A 26,503-nucleotide genomic window follows, 5' to 3' on the forward strand; every position below is an offset into this window, starting at 1 on the left:
TGTAAACATGCAAACGCACAGACACCCATATAAATGCTCAGGTACATTTACCTCCACCCTGTAACGCAGTTACCTCATGCTGTGATGCCATTAGACTTACAACATGTTCATTCTGGCAACCACAGGGAGCTATTATTAGATTTAAACTGGGTGAGTAGTCAAGCATAGACTGTCGTTTCTATCTTAATATAGGCTATCACACACCTTATGTCCTTAAGAATGACAAGACAGTAGACCATTATATTGATAAATGCTCTAATTTCAGTGTAACCATCTCAGAAAGCCAAATGTATACAACATAAAAACACATTCTTGATTTAAACACAGAAACACCCACTGTTACTGCTAATCCATTTTTTAATAATTAAACATTAATATTTTAAGTGTGTTAACTGGATTAACTCGTTTAAAATTAAATAATGTTTGTAGTGATGTAGTGAACAGTAACACACACACACACACACATTGCATCTGTAGATATTTTGACTTGTCATATTTGCAGAGAAAAGAGAAAACACAGGTGTAACTAATTACATTAATGATGGCTGCATTCCATTTAAGTGTCCCAGTAAGCTGTACCAATGAGCCAACGAGCACAACACCAGGAAACTCAAACTGGAAGACCTAATTGGCACAGAGCTCCCGTTTATTATATTAATTACACCTGTGATCTTCATCCTAAAACAAGTCAGACTGTCTGCAGTGAAAATTGCACACTAAATCATTTTGAGCAACAAACTGGGACAAGCTCTCATCCTGAGAGATTTCTAACCTGAGAGACGGGATTCACAGTGAAACTTGTTCTCTATTTCCTGTCAGGACACATTACTCATCAGAATGGTTTTGCAATACAATTTTAAATATTGAGTTTTGTTAGCGATGCTGTAACTTCACTAAAATCAACCTGTTCGTGCCAGAGACGGTTGGTTCCCTAGAGTGGAAGAATGAGGTTTTAGGATCAAAAAGCTTCTGGAGAAACCACAGAGGGTTACAGTGTGTCATCCATGATCTTTGTTGCCTGAGTCAGATAGGTGCTGAGTCAATGCTTTACTTATTTATGAGGCTACAATTTGTGATGTTGTTGTGTTGGATTGCATTATATTTTAAGGTGTACCTATTACTGTCACCCCGCTTTGTCTCCCTAAAGGAAATACGTACATTTTCATTCATTTTGAGGTACTTGTACATGTGTTTTGTGCCACATTATTCTTCTACTTCACTACATTTTAGAGGGAAATCATGTACTTTGTATTCTGCTACATTTATTAGAGAGCTTAGCTTAGAGAGAACTTTACTGAACAGATTCAGATTTAAACCATTTGACATACTTACATAATACAAATCGAGTCTATAGATTAAACTACCTGGCAGTATAAATAAGTTGTTTATTATCAGTTATTTCCACCTTGACCAGCTACATTAAAATGCTGCCTATGTGTCAATACATCAAAAATGATGATTAAATGATGTAATATTTACAATAACATGGCACTTCGGTCCATTCTGTACCTTTACTTTTGATATTTTAATTGCCCATTTTGCTGATAACACTTGAGTAGTTTTATTTAAGTAACATTTTGAATATTTTTACTGTAATGGAGCATTTTTACAATGTGGTATTACAACTTTTTTCTAAGTTAAGGATCTGAGTACTAATTCCATCATTGCTCCCATGTCAATCCAGCCCAAGATATGCAGGTTTCTGCCCTTGTTTCCAATTAAGGGTTGATTGCACTGCTGATTGACTGAGCTGTAGAAACACATTTACAGCCGCTGTGTAGCTTTCTCCATCGATCAGGCGTGCGAGGAGTCAATAAAGAACAAAAAAACTTGCAGGACGGGTTGAATAATATATCGGATGCTCTTCTCCTTTAAAAGTTTCCGCGAAACAGCAACGTGCTTACTTTGACCCATTGCTTTGACGGGATTGGCATCACGGCAGCGGCCGCCTTCTCTTCCATACGATTGGCCGAGCCGTGGGAATATTCAAATTCAGCCCTGATTGATTGGCCCGGAGCCGGTTTCAACAGTACAAGGGGACTCATTTCCATTCCGACATCACTCTCTGTGGCGGACGCAGCCTGCTCGGCTGCAGGGATGAAACACAAGACGCTGCACCGAAAACACAATCGGTAAAAAAGAAGAAGAAAAAAAAAATCTTTGACTTTAATACGTGTTGAATATGACGAGCAAGTACAGTTAATGGAGCCAGCCTCATCAATGGATATTTCTCCAGGGCTTTCCAGTGCTCATTGCGAAATCAGTGGCGAGATTGCAAAGGAAATACGCCTTCCGACCAGGAGAACAACCTATCAGCCGTGGCGAACCAAAGATAAACAAGCCTTATGATAAGACAAAACTCTGTAAGACATGGATTATGTTTCTTTTCTTTTTTTTCCCTTCACCCATCCTGTTTCCATCTGTGTTTAACGGACAATGTGGGCTCATGGAAAATGTTTCCTATAGTGCAGAATATTGTTGTAGCAGCTGAATTGCCTTTTAATGGTAGCTGTGTAGACTACATGACAGTAACAGAGCAAGAAAGAGATTTAAGGTTGTAAAGATGCTTCAGTACATGATGTAAGGATTCGCCCTGCATTGATTTTAGGTCGACAGCGCTAAAGTGGTGAAAGATGCCCAGTGCGCACTAATGGATAGGAGCGTCTCGCCCTTATAATATATCACTGTCCTGCTATTGGCTAATGTGTATTAATATGGGCCGAGTCCAACTATCAGCTCTGTTATTTACATTCACTATTTCGGATAATTGATGTAGGGGCAGACTATTCCCTGAAATGTATGCGTAATGTATGTATAATGTATGAAATAGTAGGCCTAAAGTGGTTATTAAGATATGGGTTAAAGACACATTTGCATAACAAACATCTGCAGTTTCTTAATGGGTTTTTTTTCCTCTCAAAACTGCCTCTGTTGTGAGCCAATACAATCTGTCTGCATGTGTGAGATGGATGATAGCTTGGCTTTGCGTGCAGTGAAAGGCTCTTTATGTGTCAGCATCTCAGTGGATACGGGAAGTGCTTTGAAGTATATTATCGGTCATTCAGAGCTGCCTCTGAAGCTTTCCACTTCTATTGTCTAGAAGCCGGAGGTGGGATCATCGCACCTCACTGCACCGGTGGCAGCCGAGGTTGAAGGTTGTAGCCGCAGCAGAGGGGCCTATAGATTATTGGCCAGGTGTGAAATTCTACCCCGCATGCTTTCCTGTTTGTGCCAGATCCTTTATTACCCAGAGAGATGGGATGTCACAGCTTCCCACCAGAGGCAGAGAAGAAGAAAAGGCTGCAATTTACTGTTTTCTTCCTGGCTATTTTCTAGACCAAAAGAGATAAATGTCAAATGGCATTATCTTTCATCCTCATGATTTCCTATAAATGCATTCAAATTATGGCATTGTGGCCTTTGATTCACCACAATGTCATAATGAAAATATATCATAATATCCTCCTGTCATCATAAAGTATATTGGCTTGACATTCAATCTATCATTTGGCTTTGTTCATTCTAAAATCTTACTTAGCCAATGGATGTTTCCTGCTGCATGTTTACACATTATATAATTTTGTCTAGCAACTGTAATTATTCGTATTTTGGCTATTTGCTTGAAATGTGTGTTGCCCAGGCCTGAACTTGCCTGAGAGGCTTGTAAATTGTGTGGTATTATGAGCAGTTGATGCGCAGGTATCCCATGGGGTTTCCCTCTGATCTCACATCACACCCCAGCAGTAATTCCAACTCTGTGAAGAGAAGGGATTTGTCATTTGGCTGCCTGCTTCCCTTTGCCTTCTCAGGAGCGAAGCTGAGCTCTGATTTATTGTGAAGTTTCCCCAGGCTCGCTCAATCTCCGGGCCTCCTCGGTTACTGAATGAAGGAAACGGCTCACCACGAGAATGACCTTTTTCTTGGATGATTATTACCCAGGCCAGTGCAAGGACTGATTAAGGTCACGTCTTTTTCTGCCATTTCGTCCATGTAGCCTCACAGGTTTAAGCGGACAGCGAGTTTTCAGTCTATTGGTAAGAAACTGAGTGATGAGATGATGCAAGATGACTTAGAAAAACGTATATGTACCCAATCTCTCTGCCTGTCTTTAATGTCCATAGTTCGGTTGCTTAGCAATTTCTCTCTTTCACCCTTTGTAATCTTTTTATCTGCTAAGAGATGTCATGTGTAATTACAGGCAGCCTGCCATCTTTTGAAATCTGTCTAATTGGTCTTTCATTCTAATAGGATGAAGGGGTAGTGGGATGGGGGTTAAGGGTGGGAGGTTAAGGACTGGGCCTCCGAGGTCATTGGGGAGGGGACAGGACCGCCGGGGTATTTGGAACTCAGTAATCTTTATTTTGTCTACACGACGGTGCTCAGTCATTACTTCAAATTAATGATTGAAACAGCCAAATTGCTATTGATGCATCATCATTTGCCCGAAATAGAAAGGTAGCGAGATGATGACATCTTTAGTCGGTCCAGAGATCAAAGACCTTTTTTTTTTTTTCCTAGAACATTTTGATGTTTCTGTGATGCATGGCAGAGAGCTTATCATTAGGTTATCTCCCACATAAGAGCCATACGGGGAGCATTTTCTCCACAGTTTCTAATGAGTTTTATGTTTGCTGGAAGATTTTAATGACTTGAAAGAATCGGTGACCCTTAACAGCGAAACTAAACAGCCAGAGGACAGTGCTTGGAGAGAGGGGGTTGGGAAGATTGTGTATCTGTGTAACATAAACCCTTTTTTTCCCCCCCTGTAGTTTTTGTCTTCTTCTATGGTTTTAACAAAAGTTGATGAGAATGGAAGACTAAAAATAACTCCGCCCATGCCTGATTTGGCTGACAGACATCAACGTAAAATTAAAATCATAGATTGATATCTTTTGAAGAAAAACTTATCTTTCCACAAAAACCTTCAGCTCATTCTTTCACCATCTGTTATCTTTGAAGTCAAGGTTTTCCAAAGGCTGGACAGCATACCCATAGTCCTTTGACAGTGTCTCGGTGTGCATATTGGGATAAGGATAAGGCTCTGTTTACCCACTAATGCTACCTTGGCATTGGCCAGACTTTACCTCATGCAGTGTGTTTCTTTTACCTTGGCACCGTCTGTGTGTAAGTGCAGATTTGGGTCAGTCCAAGGCTTTCTACTCCCTACCAAGGCTGCTGTCGAAGATAAGACTTAATGGCTAAATTCGTAGACATCATCCGTATACACGTAAAGTCAGAATTTGTATTTTCCAAAAAACAAATCCACTTTAAAGCCCAGCTTTCTCTTGTGTTCATAGGTATTCTAACATGATGACGTGTAGCAAAGCAATAGGTTAGCCACTAATCATCATACCAGCACTGTTTTGAAAGACTGACTCACAAAAATGGCCCAACTCTAAAAGAAATTACAGAGTACTAGTCAAAACTGTAAATCTTATAGACGAATCCTTCATGCTGTCAGTAGCTGTGGCTGCTGTTGATGAAATTAACTGTACAAACTCTGACCTCAAGGAGTTGGACTGTCTTTCCTTTCGAACCATTTGTTGCTGCCTCGTTAAAAGTTGCTTTTCACTGAAAACATTGAACAACAATGAAGGTTAGAGTTTGGTACTTTTTTTCACCATTAGTTAGTGTGAGTGAATAAATGGATAGGGAACTTTAATCACAAGCTTCATGTGTATCTGTAGGGTTTCTTTGCAGGTTGCAGGAAAAAAAATCATCATCTGTTTGTTTCAATCAATTTCTGACTCTTGTCAAAACATTTCATAGTTAATATGTAGTTTATTTGGATGTCCAAAATATTCAGATTCGATACAATGTCGAAAAAAACGTATCAGGAATGTAGTGAGACATACAATTCTGATTGACATAGATTTCATAATAGTATCCAACAGCTTACAGTTCATATATTGCTTTTGACAATAGACGTACAAGGGGTGGAAACACACTGACATGAAGCTGGAAAAGCATCATATGGGGGTGGATGTGCAGAGCTAAAATTCAATTTACAGACTCTAATGAACACGAGGAGAACAATAATAAAGTACGCATTTATATCTGAGTTATATATGCAGCAGCATTTGTCCTATTATGTTTGTCTTTGCAATAGTGAGGAAATATGTAGATGATAGTGGAGAGACAGTTCCTAAAATTGCCAGGGAATGATTGTCAGTAGTTACACAATTGAGGAGCTGTGATTTCTAACGTTTTCAGACCTCTTTCTACCATTTGCGTCATTGTAACACAACTGTCCTGTTGTGGCTACATAACATTTTGCATGAGCATGGAGATGTTTTTCCTAGACACCCGACCATTAACTCTGCTTGATTTACATCCTGCTGAATGCTCTGGACATCTGTCTGAATATTGCACAACCATTGTATTTACATACGTTTTGTGCCTGTGCACGACTTGTATAGGAAACTGTTATCAGCCTCAGGCCTTGAGTGCTCTTGCAGCACAGAGCAGAATGGCTCTGGGTTGTTTGGTTATCCTGTAAGTGAACCTTTGTGTCCATTTTTGTATTTCTCCTTCAACAAAGAAGGAAAAGAGAGAAATCTGCGTCTCTTATATGCTGCTCTGATACCAATTATGCAAACTATTATAGAATTTAACCAGGCCAACCCTTATCGGCTAATCCAGAAGTAATAGATTCTATTAAATATGTATGAGGGGGTTGGGTGGGATCTGTGTGTGTGTGTGTGTGTGTGTGTGTGTGCGCGTGCGCGCGCAGGGTTGTATAGAGATGAATCTAGCAGCTGCAGCAGCACTGCTGTCTAATTCTGTCTGTATGTCAGACTACTTGTCTGGTTTCCATTACTAAGACAAGTTCCTGCAGTGCTTACCTTGAAGACTGTATACACTTAATTATACAGTAAATGGATTGTTATTAATATACTATGTCATGATCACTCAAAGACAGACACTGCCGTTTCTCTAGTTGCCATTTGTTAATCATTTATTTCTTCCTAAATGAACCTTCTCTTTTGCTTTTGTGTTCTTCCCCTCTCCCCATTGCTGTTCCATAGTTTCTGAGTGGAAGGAAGCACTCACATGCTAATCCGCCCAGAGAGTGAAAAGGGTTCTCGCCTTAAAACCTTTTTCATTATCATCTAATTATTAACTGAGGATTCTGAGAACTGTTAACAAGAGCTGAGATGGTCTGTGTGAGGAGGAGCGTGTGTGTGTGTGTGTGTGGCGGGGTGAAGAAGTATGTAGAGCCAGTGTACAGTATCCTTTTCTGTTCATTTTATGTTTGTTGAGAGGGAAGTGCTCTGTGCAATTTGCTTCTATCTTCGTACTGACCCTTGATGCTACTCGAAGTCATAAAAGACTCAAGAAGGTCAGACTGATGCTTGTGTGTTGCCACTTTGTACAGCCAAAGAGGTAAACATAGTAGATTTTTTTTTTTAAACCCAGTAATGTATCTCCTGGGTAATCATGCACAACCAGCTTTATTATCTCAAAAGATGTTATTCACATAGCTTAGATTGTTAGCAATATATTGTGAGGAGCTTAAACCAGGCTTCCTATTGCAGCAGAAACACAATAGGTCCCAGTTTGATGGCACATAAATGTTGCGCCAAGAAGATTAACTGAAAGCAATTAACAGTTAACAATTAAAGGCCCTGTTCACACCTGGCATTAAAATGCATCTTGGGTGATCCGACCACAGGTGGACAGCTTTAAGTACAGGTGTGAATGCACCCAAGACACATTGAGGACGCATTGAGATTCAATCACTCAGACCACATTCAGAGGTGGTTTGGGCCACATATGGCCACATTCTTTTAGCATTGTGTGCGCGAATGTGTCCTGGGCCGCATTGAAGGACCGCCTACCCAACTGACGTCCTCTATGTAAGTGGAAGTACGTACTCATTTGTGTGCCAACATATTAAAGTGCGAAACAACAACAAGAAGCTACTACAGCAGGCGAAATGGATTCTCTGGCAATATTTTTAAATTTCTGGCAGACTTTACGCGGGAAGTGTTTTGCTGCCTCCCACCGGTTAAAAACAACAACGCATTTGCAAACGGAAATTATGTCTTTTTTATCAGTAAAAGTCATATCACATAGTCTACATATGTCTTTTACTGTTTTATGTGGTGTTTTCTTTTTCAGGGATTTAGCCATTTTAATGCCACTGCTCGCCTCCCCACATGCAAATGTTCCACCAAAACAAGTTCCCCCCGACACTATTTTGCAAGGGCACCATCGCTGCATCTTAAGTTTAGCGCCACCCATGATGATTGTGATTGGTTTAAAGAAATACAAACAAGCCAGAGCTTTTTTTCCCCCAATAGCAGAATGATAATAGGTTCAGCCAGACCTTTCTCTAGCGCTGGCACAGCGCTAAAACAAAGTTTGGTCTGGCTATGCTACATTCTAATGCCAGGTGTGAACTGACGTACTTAGAGCTGTCCGCTGGTGATCGGATAACCTGAGACATATGTTAATGCCAGGTGTGAACAGGGCCATAGTCATCATCTCTCTGCCTGAAAGACTACAACAATCAGTACAAAGTCTCCCATCGCTGCCCTTATGGCTCCTCAAACAACCTTGTTATCTTCTCACAAAGTACCCTATCCTGATCCCATGACAGAGGACACATCAGAAAATGAGGCATTTTGCATCCTGTCAATGATGGGGAAGGCTTTGAAAAATAAAATGTCTGCCAACACATGTTTATAGGGGACAGTAGATGGACTGCAAAGCAACAAAGTCTTTATCTCCCTGGCAAGCCCTCAGCGGACCTTATTGTGCTGCTTATCGGCTTCATGGATGTCGCCTGAGAGTGGCAAGGATTAGACGACCTTGCAGCTTAAACTTTATGCTCTTTTTCTTATTACTGATGTTAGAGAAGTCCTTGAGTACATGAACTTGTAAGACGCAGATGCGCCAGAGTATAGGCTATGGAGGAAATGTGAGAAGCTAGACATCTGGTTTATAACCTTCACCGTAATGTCTCGCACAAAGGCAGATTAGCTGCTGATTGAAGAGAACTGTCTTGGAAATGGACTAACACTGACCATTATGTTAATGACAAAGATCCATGACCTCACTTGTGAAGGTTGATTTGAACTATGCTAATGGATGCCATTTTTAAGATTTCTGGCAATTAGTTTGCAGTTGTCATATACTGAATTTCTGCATTATTGCATGTCCCTCTCTTCACCCCTGTTTCCTGTCTTGCTTTCAACTGTCAAATAAATACAAAAACTGCAAAAAAAAGAGCAAAACATTATATGGAGGGCTGGAGAATTCATACAGCGTGAGAAATTAGCCCAGATAATATCATGCATTCTGGGATCCCTTTGATCTCATATCTCTCTTCCCTTTTTCAGATAATTCTGCTTAAGATTGAGAAGGCAATTTTAAGCTTTAGTTCATAAAATCTCTTTAAATTTTAAATGTAGAAAGCAGGATGAAAAAGAAACATCATAACTTGCACTTTATGCCTCATTTCTAGCTCAGTTTTTCTGCTCTCAGTGAAACTTTTTTTTTTCTTGGAGCCACTGGCCTCTCTTTGAATTATAATGCCCTCCTTGATGTATTTTCTTCCAGCTACAAATTATTGGAGTAATGGAAGGTATTCCAATTCATGTCTCATTTTCTGCTAGTAAAAGGATTTCCCTGGAGATGCCCTTTCTCTCTTGTTCCTTCTCCCTTTTCTGCACCTCCTTCTTGACAAATGTGTGGTAATGGAAGGGTTGTTGTGAAATTGCCATTATTTTCAAAATGGAATCTGACTATACTGAGACTTTCAGCTCTTCAGATGTGTGTGCTCAGATGAGACAGGTTGCACTGAGCAGCTTGAAGTGGGCTTGTCACCATGGGACAGATGCTGAGTGGAGGAGGGGAGCGGGCACACGAGGAAAAAGGGAAGAGTGAGGGAATTTTTTTTTTTTTTTTTTTTTGCTGGCACCTGAGTAAAATGAAAGCCACTCTTGTCTCTTCTTCCTTTTGAGGTGAAGGTAATCATGTTTCTGCAGCTCATCACCAAACAGTCTGTGCAGTGACTTGCTTTAGCTGCCCTCTGGAACCTGAGGGAGAAATGAAAGCCAGAATCCCCCCCAAAAAATGTAAACTGAAGAAGTGAGAAATGAGGTAAAGGCAATCTGACAGCTGTATGCTGCAGGCTTATAGTAGCCTTGTTGGGGACTACCACCCTGTAATGGAAATACTGTGTTACATTCTGTTTGTAATCATTGAATTGATTAACTATTAATAGCCTGTACATCTGTGATATTTTTGCAAGATACCAGATTCACATACAGTAATCAGTATTTACAGTAGCCTCGGGTCTTTTAGTTTTGCAGCACTAGCATTCAGATTTGCTGACTCCTCCAGATAATCAAAGAGAATGTCGAATGCGATTATCAATGAAATATTTCCTCAATGCATGGATTTCTTTTCAGAGTGATTGCTTCAATCAGCACAGCTGTCGAGAGGCGCCATCTCTTTCAGACACAGCCTCTCATTTCCTCTGACGATACTTAACTCTGCAAACAGCACAACCTATTTTAGGGAGTGAGCTGATTTTTGGGTTTCTCTCCTGATCAATATGGCCGTTAAACTTATGGAACAAGAAGCCCAGGTCTCAGGGCTAGTTACAGATTGAAACGCACAGCCTGAGGCTACAGGAGGCCTTGCAAACGATCTGTGTGATTGCAACCGACAGAACAAGGTTGATGACAGGAAAAAGCCATCATAACAGCTAAGCAGAAAGAGGAGATGGAGCCGTCATTAAGTGAAGTTAATTCCTCAAATTCACAGTCTCTGCAGTTCAAAGTGGGGTTCCTGAATTTTAATGTGGTAAAAGGACCCAAGTGAGTGCAGAGTTTTGGATATGTAAGCTACTGAAGTAACGTGGAAAAGATGTTTTTGAAAGAGGAGATCCACCTATGGGGCTTTTAGTGTTCACTACCAGCAAGCTTGCAGTTTTCTTCCAACATCAAAGTGATGTTTGATGCATGAGTTCAAATGTGTTGCTTATAATTTGATGTTTTTCCAAACCTAAAAGTTGGCATCTACTTACATTCCAGTGATTCTCTGAACAATGTGGCCAAAAGAATGACAGAAACTTTTAAAAATCAAATGACAGCAGAACAAAACTGGTCTTCTTTCTCCTTTCATTCTAGCAGGTTTACCCAGGCTGTGTGCAGCCCTAACGAACTATCATGCTGGCCTGTATTCAGAGACGGCAGAACCTCTCATCGCAGCGTCTAGCCTGCACACCCAAAAGCCTCGATGTTCCACCACCGCCATTACTGCTGCCAGTACTGCAGCCACGCACCCACAAAGGTGAGTCTATATCGCACAAGTGAAGAATACAGAAGGATATCGGTCGTGTCCGTCATGCTCAGTTTTATTATTTTATATTAAGCGTGACCTTGTTGCCTCCAAGTGCACATTAAGATCATGTCTGGTTTTAGCGGCATGCAGAGATTTCAACTGCTGCGAAGCTCCTTGAATTAAAATAATGGGCCTCCTGATGATGATTCTTTTTAATTGGGCTACTAATCAGTGTGCTCCTGCAGTGCAAAATGCATGCAGGTCAAAGTGGACTCTGAAATTACAGTGTTAATCAACTCCCACACGGGGTTACTAATGATGTTCACATTTTGCTCAGAAACCGCTCTGTGTTAGTGTTGTTTGACCTTCATCTCCACTGATTGCATTCACTGAGAGGTTGAGTGGGTGTCTTCGGGACTAACCTGAACTGACATTTGTGATTAGATTTCTTTCAATTAATTGATTGAATGCGATGTGTCTGCATATTTATTTCCTGGTCGGATACTGTTTTCTTTATGTAGGTTACTCTATGTTCATGTTATTTTGTCCAGTGGTCCAAATTGCCAAGTCTTTTTTTTTTTTCCTTCCTGGACAGTCTAGATTCACATAATGAGATCATAGTACCACAAATGAAGTTATTCTGCTGTGGTTTCCTTTTCCCAAATTCATTTAAAAAAAAGCTGATGCTTTATACTTCTTTGTTGGGTCTGGTTTGAAGCTATATTGGACATCTATAACTACTTACAGTTCAGTGGTTCAACTGGATGTGTGTTGCAGTGTGTGGCCATTAAATATCTGAAATGGCCAATCATCTGATCCTTTAAAGATATTTTACTTACTCATTTTACAAGTGAATGTTTTGCTCATTTGCATCAGACCTGTGCATTCTCGTACAGAATCTCATTGTTTATGCATCATGAACTGTACCCATTACATAGTAAATGAATGTTTGGGATGTATGGAAAGTATAGACAGCGCAGCATTAATTTCAGGTTTAATGACCGTATAATTATCAGATTTCAGTGAGAGTTGTGGTTTGATTAACTCAACAGCTTCCCACTTGCACACAGGTGTTTTCATTTATTCTGGATAATTAGAGCTCTTCTCAGGTCAAAGTTAGGTGGATCCATGCTGAGAGTCTACTGAGGTCACCGAACACCATATACTTAAAAGGACCATAAAAGTTATCCTGATCTAACAAGTGCAACACGACTAACAGGAGAGTCAGGGAAATGTGAAATGCTGGAAATTCCTTCCCTCGTAAGCTCCATCTCATCTCCCATCTTTCTCCCCGGGTGAAATGTCTTTGTCTTTTTTCTTATTAAATATTAATTGGGAATCAGTGGAGCACTTGTCTGCTAAATGCTGGAACAGAAGGGCCTATTTGCCTCAGGCAGAGCTAGGGGTGGGTTTCTCATCCTGTTTACCTGCAGGGCCTCTTCCTCCCCCTTGAGTTTTACAGCAACTGTGCGTAGTGCAGCACCCTCCAGCTCTAGCCTGACATTTCAAGCACCACCAGAGGGAATAGACTGCTGATGGGAGCTCAATGTGTGTGGCCCAGGCTTCTTCATTAAATGAGTCGCTGTTGGATCGAGTTAAATAGGAGCAGCCTTCAGTCATCGCTGCGCTTTTGAAAGCCATTTCCATTTTTAGCTATCAATAAATGGAAGACAGTGGACATGAAAGCTCTCAGCCACACAAACCCATGTGAAAGATTTCCATGAAACGAGTGTTAGGAATTATGTGATGAGAGTGAATGAGAGCTGCGCTCTTCTCTGCTATCTTAGCTTGAAAGCAGGGGCTGGAGATGCTTTTTTTCCCACGCTGCTGGCCTGCGCGCAGGCCGGCTTTGAGAGGGGAAACTTTGCCCAAGCTGGGCCAAGCGGCACAGAAACAAATGAGGAGTGACACTGGTGCAAAGGAGTATTCGCCAGAGCCTCCTCCAGCACACATAACTAAGTGTTCAACCCTGAGGTCACTCTGTGAAGCACCCTTCATTTAGAGATTGCTGACATGGAAAAAAGGAGGCATGTGAAAATGGGGTGAATGAGTGTCTGTATTTTTATTTTTGTGTGTTTATGGAAGAAGGTCGTAAATAGAGAGGTCAGTGTGAGTGATATTTAAGAGCATATGCTCTGGTGTCAACATGTCCCGTGTCTACTTTTTCCACTTCACTCATCTGTATCTAATGGTTTAGGTTAAGGAAACCACATGGAGCCCTTAACTGGCAACCTTGAAGCCCAATGGAGATAAATATTAATGCCTCTTTATATTGATATTTTGACATAGAGAAAGCTGTTCATATTGCATTTTATGCTGGTCTTTAAACCCGTATTAAATCTGCTTTTTGGCAACTTTCACGTCATTGTTTTGGTTTTTATGGCACATTTAAGGAGTTGGATCAACTCTGTTTCCAGCAGCAGCAGGTAGACGTTTTCAATAACGATCTCTGATAAAGCACTGCAAGCTTCCTGCAACAGACAGAACAATTAGCTAACATTACTTGCTGACAAAGAATGTCAAACACATAGCAAGCTAACATTAAAGACCCAGATAGTTTTTTCAGGAGTTGATGTATAAAGCTAGAGCTAGAAGAAGAGTGAATACTGGCCATACATTTGCAAATGGACAGAAACCTGACTACAACTGAATGCCTATGTTGATCTGTGCCTGTTGGATGTGTAAATCTGGAATTATTAGCTAACATGTTTGTGATAGAGTTGCAAAATGAGGCTGGTTCCAGGAGTGTTTTTCTCCATTCAGTATTTTTCTTTTAATTATATAGTCAGTGTTACTTAACACAGAAACTTAGAAGTCTCTTAGATAGATATAGATAGATCTTAGATAATATAATGATCCTTTTCCTAGTATGATATTGCGAATGGCTCTAAACACTACAATACCCATGAGCCTTGGCCACCCCTGCTATGGAGAAGGCCTAGAAGGCCTTTTCGAGCTATAGCAAGTTCAAAATGCTTTATCATTGCAGTTTGGAACAAAACACTGCACCGTAGTTACCAAATTCATCAAAATTTGACCAAGAATCTGAAAGTGAACTGATTTTAAACTGCAGATTGTTCTTGTTTATACTAGTTTTCCCAACAGCGTAATCATTGGCTTCCACCTACCATTAGACAGGATGTTTTTGTCACCCTGGGAGTTGTAGTTGACTTCTCACCATGCTTTTTTCATGTGCACATTTTTATATTTTCTACTTTTTATCAAAGAACCAGATATTTTCTTACACAGTGGTTCATCTTTTGCACTGTTGATTTAACGGGGACAGTTTTATGTCGATCCAAAGCCATTCAAGTGCTCAAACTATGAATCGCCTAAAATTATTTATGGAGAAAATCAATTTGACTTCCAGGACCAAGAGACCAAAAATAGCTCTTTCCTTTTATAAAGTTGTTGTAGAGTTATAAGTCATTGATATTGTGGTGGCCGTGTGTCCCCTATTGTTATGCCTCCTAGTGGCCAAAAATCAGTTAGTGCAGCTTTAAACTGTATCGACTGAATGTTTTACAATCAGTGTATGAAATATGATTGGAGGTTGGAAATTGACTGAAATAATCCAACACCAATGAATATAATTTGCATACAATCATATCAATGATGCAAAATAAATAAACAGCAGATTGTCTTTATTTTTTGTGGCCTGAACTGCGAGACAAAACCCAGCAGCTGCTAGTTTGTTCTGTCTAACTACCAGATAGTCAATTGCAGAATGAAGGCAGGGCCGATTAATTACATGGTTCTAATGACTGGGCTTATTGGCCCAACTGGGTGCATAGAGGAGGTTGTCATGGTAACGGAAACATAGGTTTTAAATGTGCTGTGAATGTGCTGAGCTCAGTCCCTGGATTTGTTATTTTAAATATCAGGATTATTGGTGTGCTAAACAAGTATTTATGCCCGCTGAGAAGCACTGTTCTATAATTAACTGCCAGTTCCCAGTGCCATGTTCGGCTGAGGATTTGACACTCGTAAACATGTTATCTCACAAAAGTGTTCCCCGATAAATCTTCAGCATAAGATCAAAGACCTGTGGGATATTTGCCTGGCAGTTCAGCCAACATGTATAGATATTAACAAGGAATAATTTATGAATTTTACTGTTATCTCATGTGAGAACTGCATCTAGTGGTCGTTCTAATGGCTTCCTTATGCTGGCCCTCTGGGTATTTTAACGGTTGGAAGCCGTGGTTTTGCAAACGCAATGAGCTTGTCCAACTCCTGTTTTCAGCCCTGCCTCTGGGGCTTGTTTTGCCCATAAATTAGTGATTAACTCAAACTGCTCCAAAACAATGAGGTCTCCTCTCTAATCTGGGGGGAAATGGCTTTGAGTGTGACCACGGGAAAAAGATTAGCCTGTTTAAAGTGGCAGAAAGCGTTCAGTGGGTTTGTATGGGGGTGGAATCAGGGTTATGAAACCACGGTATGGTAAACACCCAATGTTTTATCCCTCCAGAATATTTTTATGCTAATATTTATAAAATCTCTAAGTCACAAAAAACACATTAGCACATAAACACACACACACAATAAATTAGGCCTTGGGATGATTGAGAGCTTATGATTGGCCCTCCACCCCCTACTGTTTCTTTCCAAGCACGTCGCCTGCATGGAAAGAGGAAATCAGGATTAGGTGTTTCCTGTGAAAGTGTGCCAGTTTCACTCAGCATGATGCCACAACAGTTGAGCAGCATGTTTAATGTGTGGAGCCCCTTCCAACCAAGAAAACACTCAAGCCTGACTAGTGGGACCATTAAATCTATCAGTCTAGGGGTTCTAGGTGCATCAGTGTCATTATGGTGACTTTTGAGGAAAATAAAAATACAAATAAGCTTTTTAATTCTACATAACCTACTTCAATCAGGCCTGTCTAAAAGCACGTGGGAGAAAAATGTTGAAAGGTCAAAGAATTCAAATTTGTTAGCACTGCGTGATGCCCTCGACCAAGGTTGCTTACGAAAAGTGGCTGATGTTATTTTCTGCACTGTTTTGTTTTTTTTTTTTCTGCCTCTGCTCTCTGTAAGGGCTGAGGAGTGAAACAGCGTGCAGTCTGCAGGTTCAGGGTGATTAAGTGCTTAAGGTCAGACTGCTAATTATCTCTCTGCCATTCCCTACCTGACAACACACAGCTGCAGTCTCCCCTGTTGTCATGTGAACTGCCTCATATTTGTTTTCCTTGTACCGCTGAATTTTGCTGTGCGACTGCTGCGCCTCTCAATGAAGTAACATGAGACGCCGTGTCACAAAGAAATCTTGATAATCTAAAGGAGAAAGTGATTTTATTAATTTACAAAAGATGAAAGAGCAATGTTCCCTCCTCACATTGTTTTATTTTAATAGACTGTAGAGGTTGAAAATGAGAGAAAAGTCAGAAAAACTAACAACAACTAACTTAATTTTGTGTTGAAGAAATGTTTCTTCTTCTTCTTTATTCCTTCCTCCTTTTCCCAAATCCCAGGTTGGGAACCACTAAGATAAGCTGTAATGTGATTTTGAACCACTTTCAGTTTGTCTTTAGTATATGCAGAACATTTCCTCTGACCTATGCGCTGACTATATATTAAAAATTAAGCCTGAATTAATGCAAACCAACTTTAATTAAAGGAATCATACATTTCTTGAGCTAAAGAATATACAGCAGTTTTGTAACTCACTTACAGGTAATTTTTTTTTTTATTGTGCTGTAATTCAAATGCCTGGGATCTAAAAGCACCAAATAACTGACTGAACATAATTGATGTAGCCTAACACTAAGTAATAACACTAAGAGAAAAAAGCTGGCGTCATTTGTACATTTTTACTTGTTTTGAAGATAAAGGCCAAATGAGCTGGAAGTGACTGACTTTGAAAAACACCAGCTGTTTAAAACATCCTAATGCACATTGAAAGCATTACATTGTTTGTCAAATTGACTTGAAGCTTTCTAATTAAAACCCATCTTGATTTTGGAGTGTGCAAATAACCTCTTTGGACACCTGCGGTGCACCGTGGAAGCGTTACTTTATGCATGTCGTCAATTATCACTTTCACCGGTACGTATGTGCCCTCCTGTTGAGAGTTTGGGCGAGACGGCAGCCTCTACACAATAGGCTCTTGCCTTCTTGGCACCTTCAGAGGGAAACTTCAGCCCTCATCGTGCCAGATTGACGTTAATGATCCACACGTTTTAAGGGTGCTTTTGACTGGGTTTTTTTTTTTTTTGCAAAAAAGCCCAGTGAAATGAGCGAATATTGTGAAGATATACTTTTATTACTGCTACCACATGCTTTGAGAAAGCCGCCGCTGACTAGTAAACATGACGTGCGGTGCTCAGTTTACAGCCGTTTAACACCACAGACTGGTATTTAAATCCTCAAGATTGAAACAATTACCTCTGCTTGTAAGTTAAAGCAGTTTTAATGCTGGTCATGCTGTTTCTGATCTCAGTTTTATCTTCCAATAGCTGCGCTTCTGTCAGGACCAGCTAAAATGATCCCTTTTTTTTTATGCATGTCACACAGTAGTGGTCCTCAGTTGATAAATGTACGAATGCAGAGTGGGGAAGGCCTATTTGCTGATGAGGTTTCCATAGTGCCACATTAAGGCAGCTACAGTGGGAAGTGCAGCTGTGTCACGTCTCTATGGCTCTGACAGGGCTGTAATCTCTGGACTAACAATATCAGACACCCTGCGAAGACGTGTGAGCGTTCAACGTGTTTTTGAAGTGTTTGTGGAGCAGCAAGCCATTCGCGGCATGCAGGACTTAACACTTGACATTTAACTGAACAAGACTGTCTCTGATTTGTTTTGCTAAATTATCTATTGTCAGTAATTAAACAACTTTAACCAGGGCCAGTTTTATGTAGTACTGTCAATCCTGGTTTGTGTGGTGATGCAAGAATTTATTATATTTTTTAAATGCTTCATTGCTTCTCGTCATTTAAGCTCCTTTCACGTAGATATGAACCTCGTATTCTTATAATTGATGGTCATAAATATTCAATTTATAGCCAAAGGCCAGAAATCGTTGTGGCAGCTGGTTTTTCCTGTTACATCTCTCTCTCTCTCTGAGTAGGGTTATGGGAAACTACAGAAGGGTAGGCTCACATCTCGATGCTGTTTACAGTATAAACACCTCACCAACATCCCAGATGTCATTGTTTTCTATAGCAGCACTGCACTGTGATACATAATAAGCAGTGTTTTGCTTTGTTGTATTTCTCTGTAGAATTCATTCATGCTCCTGGCACCATGGGGCTGTTCTTTCTGCTCCGCTGGGAGATTGCTGGATGGATTGAACACTCCACCTTACCTCTTTCCTCCATTTTAAACACCCAATTTATTTCTTTCATGAGATGGATCTTGTAGATTGAATCATTTTCACAGTCGGAGGCTCACTGTAGGCCCCGAAATGAAATGAACTCCCAAATCAATTTCAAATGGGAACAACAAGTGAGCTCTCCCCCTGCATAGCTGGAATTGGTTTTGTTATTGAAAATGAAATGAAGTGTTTTGTTTTTATTTTTCGCCTTTTTTTTTATTGCAGATTACAGCCTTGTTCCTTCACTTGCTATGATTCCCACTGACTTGCAGTGTGATCTAGGTTAGTTTTGCTGCTTTTTCTTTTTATGTCAGGAATTCCATAAAAGTGTCATTCTTAAAGGTGGCAGTAATTTTTACCTGGTGATTTATTGTTTTTAAATGGGGCGCCTTTTCCACCTTTCCTTTGTCGCCAGGAGTTAAGCAGCCATGAAATTGCCTGAATAATAGTGTTTAAATCCATTCTTAGTTTGTCCCGTCAGCCTTTCCGCACACAATTCAGTCAACAGCGCTTTTGGTGATTGCTCTTTTTCCACCTGCAAGAACTTTTCCTTCAGTTTAGGCTCCATTCTTTGTACAGTAGAATCAGTTCAGGTCCATAAAAGCATAAAGTGGAACAAAATCTCAGAGGTGGGAAATGGTGATGTTTGAATGATTTGAAAGCTATTGAGAAACAACCAAAAGTGAAGCTACTGTAGGAAGAAATTTTGCATTTAAGCAAATTACCAAACCATTCATCATTATTCAAACAATTAATCTTAAACGCTATGCTAAGGGGTTTTTGTGGGGGGGGTTTTCCCACCAGAATCCGCTTGGCTCCTCCTGCTGTGGTTTAACAGCCAAATGTCATCAAAATCAAATCTCATTGGAGCCATTGGAGGAAAATTAGCTCCTCTCCCCTCTCTTGTTGCCACTGCTCCTCTTTTGATTTCCCAGGGTAAACTAATTCTGAATTGAACTAATTCTTGAATTAGTTTCATTAAGCACTGATCAAACAGTGCTGGAGGTGTTTCCCTCCCTAAAATTAGTTTATAAGACATGTTGATGTCTGCTATTATCCCCTAAAATGGTTTCAGATGGAAAGGAAAAAAAACAACAGAAAACATAAGATACAAGGTTTCATTGGGCTGTTTGAAGACTAAATCACTTCTTTCTGTCTGCTTTCTTCTCAGGGGAGCCAGCCTCCATGATTTCTCGGTACCCTTCTCCCGCAGAGTTGGATGCTTTTGCCCAGAAGACTGCCAACAGCCCTCTGTCCATCAAAATCTTTCCATCTGACGTCCGGGTACCACAGCACAAACAGCTTAACAAAACAGTCAACGGCTTAGACACCACAGGCCAACGCTATAGCCCCTATTCACACCCGTACTCAGGAGGCTACCAGGGCTTGTTGGCCATCGTCAAGGCCTCTGTAGTGGTCAAAGGTGTGGTGAAAAACCATGAGGGCAGAAGGACTAAACACGCAAACACCCAGACTTCTGTGGCACCCTATAATAATCCTCTGAATAATGGCTACACAGCCAGACATGGGCATAAGGTCTATCATATAAGCTCATGTAAGCCTCCTGATGTACCCATTGAGACACTTTGTTCTAGCGCTGGGATGGCCTCTGGAGATCAGAGCCTGGCCCCCCAGTCTGAGCTGGCAGAGGTTCAAAGCCTCATGAGAGAGATGAGCAGAGTTCCCCACAGCCAGGCCCTGCAGCTGGGGGGGGAGGCGCGAGCCAGCCCCTCGCTGCAGGCTGTGGCTGCAGTGGCACATTCAGACTCCGACTTTGTCCTGGGAGTGCCGCCACAGAGCAGTCTGGCATTCACGGGGGCAGTTCTACCTACGCAGAGTGCAGACGTAGCCAAAGCTGGGTACTTGGAGAAAGGAGACTACAGAGTGTGGCAGCACAAACATCAAATTCAGCCACAGCCCTATCAGCAGGGAGCAGTGAGGATGTACAGTGGTGCTCCGGGGCACAGAGCAGCTGATACCGGGGTTGGCCAGTCTCCCGAAACTGGCCTCCCTTTGGCATGCCCCTCACAGCTTTCATATAGGCTGCATCCCCCCAGTGTGGGCGCGGGGCAGGAGCGAGACAGCGGCTCCTCTCTGAACTGTGCCGCCATGCAGGGGGAGTTCTCTGTTGGACAGTACTTCGCTCCTCTCTGGGACGGCGTCGTGGCCACCCCGAATAGCGACTGTTATACTTCTCAGGTGCTGGCAACGGGTACATGTGCAGCCAGGCCTAGAGACCTGGGACTCTCCCATCCCCATCCCCATCTCCACGCAAACCGCCATCATCAACACCACCACCATCACCCACAGCGTCACCAGCCACAGCTCCACCCTCCTCCTCTTCCTCATGCCCAGGCCTATAACGCATGCGGGCTCCCTAGTTCTAGCCTGTGCCACGCTGCAGTACTGAGCAGCAGCCTGCAGTCTCTGGAGTGCCTCATCAGTGAGATCCACCCCCGCTGCATCAAAGAGCACATGCTGGGCCGTGGGTACGAAGCCATGGGGATGCCTCAGCTACTGGAGCACCACCAGCAAACCCACATTCAGCTCCCCGTCTACAGATAAGACACGGTGCCGCCACGCAACAGGAGACAGCAGTGACAAACCTTTTTATAGACAATGTGTCAGTTTAGACATCTATGAGAATGAGACATGCCTTTTTAGTTTGTGCATGTACTGTATTTGTAGAAGGCTTAGTGTTATAAGCCTGAAAAGGTAAATGATAATCATGACTTAAGATACAGGTTTATCTTATGGACTTTTCATGTTTTATTTTTATATCTTACACGGCCATCAAATATGCCTGCTATTCATTTAATACTGATGCTGAGCACCTAATCATAATTTGCCGTTACATTTCAACTGTATATTTTGGCAGAGGGTGACTCCTCTTTACAAATTGGAAACTTGCTTCATTGAAATAATCATCGGCACCCTTCTAAAAACAATTACTTGAATCTGGGACAGTTTTTGTGAATATACAGTGTAGGATATTTTTACATACAATTGCCAGAGGGAACATTCCTTCAATAATACCTGAACTTTTGGCTGCTGCTTTATTTTTTGATTTCATTTTGCTCACTTTTCAGCAGCTCTTGTGTTAACAGACATATGCAGTTCCCCCCCTTCTGCAATATGATGCAAACCTGGCCACCGAAAGGGGAAATATTTTGATAATTTGCATACAAATGTGAATAAATTTTTTGTTATGCAGTCATACCCAAGGTTGCGTTATTTAACATCTTAATTGATTTTAAGGTAGTCATGCTCAGCACAGTGTATTAGGACTGTTGCATAAATCAACACTGTGGCATTCAGGCCAAGCAAGATGTGCCCTTTGGTTGTATTTTTGGTAACATTTATAATTTTAGGAGGTTGTGTGGACATTTTTTTCATCAATTATCTCTGATGGTGTGAGATGTATGACTGAGTAGTTCTTTGTATGTCTGCGCTGGTTCTGTAATACTATTTATTTATATTGGCCTGTTGAGTTATTATGGCAAACTGTCTCTATAATTATAAAGTGCAATTATTATATATGAACATGTGAGCGCTCTCCATGAAGTATGTTGTTGAAATAACTACATTTGCAATGTATGACCCCAATCCCCCTCACCCTTTTTGCCTCTTCTTAATAAGGATTGTCAAGTAAATGAAATTTTCTAGACCCAGCAAATAAGTTTGTCATTACATATTATTATTTATCTGCCAGACATGCAGCCTGACAGTTATATTATATCCATGAATGATAAACTAGCTGTGGAAAGATGAGATATTTTTTCTGGTTTTATTGCAAAGGGATTGAAGGTTTAACTGCCAGGAAGGTCTTTTTTCAGTCATAGATCTCATTTGATTAACATCCAAATTTTCACTTGAGGATCTCCGGTTTATAATATAATAGTAAGTCAGTCCTTAGCTGAAATATTTCCTCTATAAATGATGCAAGTTGGAAGGGATAATTTTGTTCCCATTGTGAATTATGTGAGCCTAGATGGATGGCAGACGCTTGAGGCAGAAGTGATTGAATCCGTCAATACACACATGTAGATGAAAATGTACAAGTCTTATCTAATATCTCATGATATTACATTTCTCTATAAAAGATAGATGCTTTCTTGAAGATAAAGCCACAAGAATATTACTGTTTGCATTATTAAGACATGGGTTTGCCATCACCCAGCTACTGAATGGTTAATCTTAGATGGTGTGCCTGCCTGCACCCCTTATTTTGCTTCATTTGTCCTCCTAAATTGGATGCTATAGCAGTAATGTCGTTTAGATCACCACAGACGAAGAATGCGCACGCATGTTAAGTAGTCTATTACAAAACAAATAACCTAGATGGCATGAATAATGGCATTAGATGCACTGTTGGGAATAAATCTGCAATATTTGATTGATGACCTCATTGCGAGATAACTAATATTTCAGAGTTAAAGGTCAGTGGTTTTGTCATTGAGGCTTTGTTGTAAATGATTTCCTGTCTTTAGTCTATTGTGTGTTGGCTTCGCTCTGAGCTTTTCCATCCTATCTATCAGTCAGGAATCAGGACAGGCCAGGCCGCTCTGCTGATAAACCTACAGGAATACAGACATGCTGCTCTTGTTCTCGCTCTGAGACGATTAGTTCAGGCTGGGCTCCGCTGGGAGAGGAACCAGAGCCACTCCGGCCTCTGGGACACACTTCAGATAAATAAGACTGGGCAGAGGAAGAGGATGGTTGATCTGGGGGATTAGTAGACATGAAGAAGAGAGGGGATTTTTGTCCGATTTACTGCTGATGTTTGGGGGAAATAAGCATTCAAACTCAAATTTATCAACATTTTTTTCAGCAATTGGCTTCAAAAACATTTTTTTTTATACTGGGGGCAAATTAAATTTGGTCCACCAAAAGAGCTTCTGACAATGCATAAACCTGCTTTTGCAGAATTGTACATGAATTAAAATGTTTTTTTAGAGTCACTTAAGAACTCAGTTGGCAGAGACTAGAATTAATATAGCAAAGATAGTTAGATTTTTATCACTAAACAAGGATTTCATTATTTCATGCAGTATCTGAACCACAAATGTGATTAAAAGAGAGCAAGAGAAAAAAAAAACAAGTAAATATCACCACCTAGAGTAAAATTCATGAACTCTAAGTGTGATTTTATTGGTTGGAATCATTAAACTGTTTCACCACTTTTTAAAATTTTTAGTCAGACATCAACATGTTGTGATAAGAAATTTAATCATAGCTGAATATATCCAGAATTAAACAGCAAGTATTCATACAGAAAATGTCAATCCAATCAATAAGCTATTAATAAATGTGCACATGACGTGCTGTCTCCTGTAATAAAAAATATATTTTTCGATAAAATGTTTGTGACATTAGGTCAGTTGGGACATTAATAACTTCAGAAGAAATCACAGATCAATACAAACAAAACAACCACACCCTCCACACCAAGTAAGCACAGACACACCACAAACTCCACACAGGTAAAGCCCTCAGAAGAAGGAGGAAAAAAAAAAAAAGCTCTGGCTCTGCTCGCTGTTGTCTTGTGGGTAAAACAGAATTGCAGGCCAATATATGAATGGTAATTTGGAAACATTATGTTTTTTACTCAGTAACACTAAGGCACTAAATGGACTGTTAAAATTTTAAAATGGGACTGCTGCTCCCAGGTTAACAGTGGAGGTAACTCCAGGCCTCAGGAGGCAGAGAACATCTGAATCTGAGATATTAACAGCAATTTCTACGTAACCTGTAATAACAATGTTTACATTGTTGTGTTCTTTGTGTCACAAGCAAAGCAGCAACCCACACAATCACATAATCCTGTAAAAGAGAAAGAGCTGCACTGTTGTTGCAACAATCCTGCAATTACTTGAAATTATATACAAGAATAAAAACCTTATGCATAATTTTAAAACCAAATATACAGCATTAATATTTAGTAAGGCATAATCAAATCAATAAATATCACACTGGAAGGAAAAAAATAAAACAATCTCATTAGAAAAACCTTTAAAATACTGGACTAGCCCGACACCTGAGAGGGATGCCGGACAGGATACCGATGTAGGACGCTCCTGAGCCTCCAGTCCAGTTGTGTCCCGGGTAATCAAACGGTGTAGTCCAGCTCTGCGTTGAGATTTGTGTACATGTTGTAGATGGCATCAACAGTAGCAGTGTAGTTCACTAAGAACTGACGCACGTTTACCAGACAGTCTTCGTCTTTCACTTCCTCTCCTTTTGACAGAGCCTTGAGGAAGTTCGATCTGTAGGGAGCTGCATATAACGCCGTCTGCAAGAGAGAAACATAGAAAAACCACGATAATTGTTAGGTAGAAGTGTGTTTACTAAAAAGCTTAAGTAAATAGACTCAAATCACATAAAGGCTAATCATGAAAAACATACTTAAATACAGGGTAAGTACACAAGAGGATATAACAGAAACACCTTATTTGATGCAATCAATTTACACAAACTACAGCTTCAAATGTGCTTAATACATACATACACATTCAATAAATGATTAAGAACATGAAAGAGGGTATTTTCTTCCCCATCTACATTTTCCTTACATTGAAAATCTTTTGAACAAGCCAGCCGTGGTATTTCTTCAGTGCTTGTTCGTAGGCTTTGGTGACATTGACCCGAATTAGGTTGGGGTTGTTCTCATCTCTGTCTCCGTCTGCCAAACTCTGCAGCAGGATCTGTATGAAACGGAGACCCCTGCAGGAGAGATCCAGCATTTTTTTTTTTTAAAAAGTAGTCAAATTAAACCTGTCTGTCTGCTTCAGTTCAGTAGCAGAAAGTTCAACATATGATATAACATTAAGCTCAGGGAGCGCTCACTCACCTCTTCAGCCACATCAGAGCTAATGTTGCACCAACTTTAGGCCATTCTGCTGCATGGTCTTCCCGCTCTGCCTCCAGTATGTGCTGCAGGGTAACATACCTCTCAGGATCCTTAAGATATACTGCTTTGATTTTCTGGAGGAAAAAAAAAAGAAGAAAAGGGCACATTTGGGTTGAGTTTGCATGTAGATAATGCTCCATTAGGTTCCAACTTGCATTTAAATTCCTAACCGTGGTATGAAAACACACAACCGGGGCAGAGGCATAAATACACACACACACACACAAAGATCTGTATCTTACCATTATATTCCCATTAATGTCTGATTTGATGATTGTAAACACTTTTGATCCCAAGCAGTCTGAAAGAGAAAGACATTTGAGAGCACAGCAATAAATTATTAATGACTTCATCACTCATGGCTCAGAGAGGTGGGTGAATACAAATCAGCTTTTACAAATAAGAGAAGGGGGGTAGGAGAATGCAGTGAATGCATAGTCTCAGTTAAGTCACAATGAGGTCAATGTGTGCTCTGTTCAATGTGTAAACAAAGAGTTTCTCTATAGGCAAACGGCTGATTCAGACCCCCAGTACCGTGACACAGCAGCTCCACTTGTGGTGTATGTGATATATAACCAGGAACACTCGTTGAGGGAAATCATACAAGTGACAAGTCGTTTGGATCAACATGTCATGAGGAAGAAGTCAGCAAAGAATGAGCCGTGACGGCGGCGGCAGTAGCGTCTCACAGACTCCCCCCTTCCTCTCTCTCTCTCTGTGTGTGTTTGATCGACTTCAGGTGAAGGTATTAAACTCACCAAAAAATGACGGAAGATGAGAGACGGCCTCCAGGAACTGCTTTGTGTCTACAGAGTTGTCAGGAGGCAGCTCTTTGAATTGGTTATCCAGTAAAAGAGACATTATATCGTCCTGCCGTATGAACGCTGGAACACAAGCAGCAGTGGTGAGCAGCTCTCGGCTGGAAAACAAACCCGGAACTATCTTCTTGTCGGTTGGGTGGGGAGGCGCCACCAGTCACG

At 40.8% G+C, this 26,503-nt stretch overlaps 2 protein-coding genes across 3 annotated transcripts; one reads left to right on the top strand and one right to left on the bottom strand.

Moving 5' to 3' along the window:
* Positions 1-1,715: 1,715 nt before the first annotated feature.
* LOC137171260 (protein FAM222A) lies at positions 1,716-24,115 on the top strand. Of its 2 annotated transcripts, none has more exons than XM_067575169.1 (3): positions 1,716-2,363; positions 11,148-11,307; positions 19,785-24,115. In XM_067575169.1, exons 2-3 carry the CDS (start codon positions 11,184-11,186, stop codon positions 21,176-21,178), a joined length of 1,518 nt encoding a protein of 505 aa, XP_067431270.1. In that variant the 5' UTR covers positions 1,716-2,363; positions 11,148-11,183; the 3' UTR covers positions 21,179-24,115. The 2 variants fall into 2 exon arrangements, with proteins under 2 accessions (XP_067431270.1, XP_067431269.1); XM_067575168.1 differs by having other exon boundaries at positions 1,717-2,363; positions 11,145-11,307.
* LOC137171261 (glycolipid transfer protein-like) lies at positions 23,824-26,468 on the bottom strand. The gene is made up of 5 exons (XM_067575170.1): positions 26,282-26,468; positions 25,766-25,824; positions 25,464-25,597; positions 25,186-25,336; positions 23,824-24,905 (listed from the first exon to the last, which is right to left on the bottom strand). Exons 1-5 carry the CDS (start codon positions 26,382-26,384, stop codon positions 24,723-24,725), a joined length of 630 nt encoding a protein of 209 aa, XP_067431271.1. The 5' UTR covers positions 26,385-26,468; the 3' UTR covers positions 23,824-24,722.
* Positions 26,469-26,503: the final 35 nt, after the last annotated feature.

The sequence above is a fragment of the Thunnus thynnus genome, chromosome 19 (genome assembly GCF_963924715.1).
Source record: "Thunnus thynnus chromosome 19, fThuThy2.1, whole genome shotgun sequence".
NCBI lineage: Eukaryota > Metazoa > Chordata > Actinopteri > Scombriformes > Scombridae > Thunnus > Thunnus thynnus.